The sequence below is a fragment of the Protobothrops mucrosquamatus genome, unplaced genomic scaffold (genome assembly GCF_001527695.2).
Source record: "Protobothrops mucrosquamatus isolate PMUCROS unplaced genomic scaffold, P.Mucros_1.0 scaffold2385, whole genome shotgun sequence".
NCBI lineage: Eukaryota > Metazoa > Chordata > Lepidosauria > Squamata > Viperidae > Protobothrops > Protobothrops mucrosquamatus.
In genome coordinates, this window is record NW_015388459.1 from 93919 (window position 1) to 96045 (window position 2127).

The 2127-nt window shown below is 41.7% G+C and overlaps 1 protein-coding gene across 1 annotated transcript in view; it reads right to left on the reverse strand.

The window, feature by feature from the left end:
* The window catches only part of CTIF (cap binding complex dependent translation initiation factor), a gene marked incomplete at its 3' end in the record, with an annotated part of 68748 nt that overhangs the window by 61529 nt on the left and 5092 nt on the right, over positions 1-2127 (reverse strand). The window contains exon 5 of the mRNA XM_015824857.1: positions 722-797. Within this exon, the coding sequence (XP_015680343.1) occupies positions 722-797 (76 nt within the window). The remainder of the gene's footprint in view (positions 1-721; positions 798-2127) is intronic.

Genomic DNA, 2127 nt, shown 5'->3' on the forward strand with positions numbered 1-2127 from the left:
TAGGCATGAAAGCCGGCTGGGTGACTTTGGGCCAATCACCAGGAGACGGTGAGTTCTAGTCCCGCCTTAGGCATGAAAGCCGACTGGGTGACTTTGGCTCAGTCATTCAGTCCAATTCACCTCGCAGGGTTGTTGTTATGGGGAAAATAGGAGGAAAAATACGGTGTGTTGGATAAATTCGCCACCTTGAGTTATTTATGAAAATAATAAAGGCAGGACACAAATAACTAAATTATTTGGGTAGTCCTTGACTTACGAACGCAATTGAGCCCAAAATTTCCAACAGTTGTTAAATGAGTTTTGCCTCATTTTACCTCTCTTGCCACCGTTGTTAAGTAAATCACTGCAGCTGTTAAGTAACCTGTTAGTAACCTGGTTGTTAGATGAATCTGGATTCCCCATTGACTTTGCTTGTCAGAAGGTGGCAATAAAAAGGGATCACGTGACCCCGGGGCACGGCGACCGTCATAAATACATGCCGATTGGCAGGCGTCCGACTTTTGCACATGTGAACATGGGGATGCTACAACAGTGGTTAAGTGTGAAAAACGTCCTAAGTCCCTTTTTCGGTGCTGTTGTGGCTTCAAACGCTCATTAAACGAGTGGTTTTAAGTCGAGAATTACCTGTATTAGTTTATCGCGCACTTTGCTGTGAATTAGGACCCAAATATTTGGTCCAGCGAAGAAGAGTACGGATCCTCGGGGATGGATGGAAACTTACCTGCCAGGCTGGGAGAACTTTTCCAATGTCGTTTAAGTTGATTCCGTCCCCTTCGTCACATTTTCCTTTGCCGATTCTAAAGCAGGGAGAGAGACAACGGGCGAAGTGAAGCATTGTTTCATGTATTTTGGTTATTATTCCAGCCAGTTATTATTTCATTCCGTACAGCATTAACCTTGTGAACTCTCAAGCTTCCTCCTTCCGTTATGTATTCAAGAGGGAGAGTATTTAATATTTATTTGCTACGTATCTGTAGGGGTGTGGGGTCTATACATATGTTGTACATAGCACGTTTTAGGTGTGTGTCAGGTATGTGTTTCACTTTGAGAGCGGGCAACTACGTTTCATTTTTTGATGTGCGCCGTTGGGCCCACAGTAAAAAAAAAATGACAATAAAGGTTATCATCTTATCTTATCTTATCTTATCTTATCTTATCTTATCTTATCTTATCTTATCTTACCTTACCTTACCTTACCTTATCTATTAAGCAACTTTATATGGCTGCCCAACTCACATACAGTGACTCTGGGCGACTTACAACATTCATGTTTCACCGTGTAAGAATCCATAACGCACACAGAAACATGGCAGTGGTGGCAACTACACAATCACAGCAGACACTTGATCAACTCCATATCTCCCTGGACTCCCTAGCCTTCTCATAGAACCACATCTTCAGGGTGTTTTGAAAAGATTAATAATAATAATAATAATAATAATAATAATAATAATAATAATAATAATAATAATAATAATAATAATGGTGGTGGTGGTGGTGGTGGTGGTGGTGGTGGTGGTGGTGGTGATGATGATGATGATGATGATAATAATAATAATAATAATAATAATAATAATAATAATAATAATAATAAAGTTGGAAGGGACCTTGGAGGTCATCTAGCCCAAACCCCTGCTCAAAGTGGGGGCCAATCTTATCTGGCATTTCAAAGTGGGGGGAGGAGCCACCACAGAGAAGGCCCTGTTCCTTGGCCCTACTAGATCAGGGGTTCCCAACCCTGGGGGTGTGAGATGATATTCCAGGGGCTGCGAAAACTTGGGTTTTAAAAATTATAGTGTCTATGCATAATTCGTTGCCGTTATTTTGAACTTTTGTAAGGGGTGCGAGAATATATCATAACTGTTCTAGAGGTGTGGGATATAGAAAAGATTGGGAGCTGCTGCACTAGATGTAGCTCCCTAATCAGTGGACCTGCAACAGGTAGTTTGCCTGTATGAAACTAATCAAGGAGAGAAGCAATCTAGAACTAAGGAGAAACTTCCTGACAGAACAATTAACCAGTGGAACTCCTTGCCTCCAGAAGCTGTGGATGCTCCAACACTGGAAGTTTTTAAGAAGAGACTGGACAGCCATTTGTCTGAAATGGTATAGGGTTTCCTGCCTGAG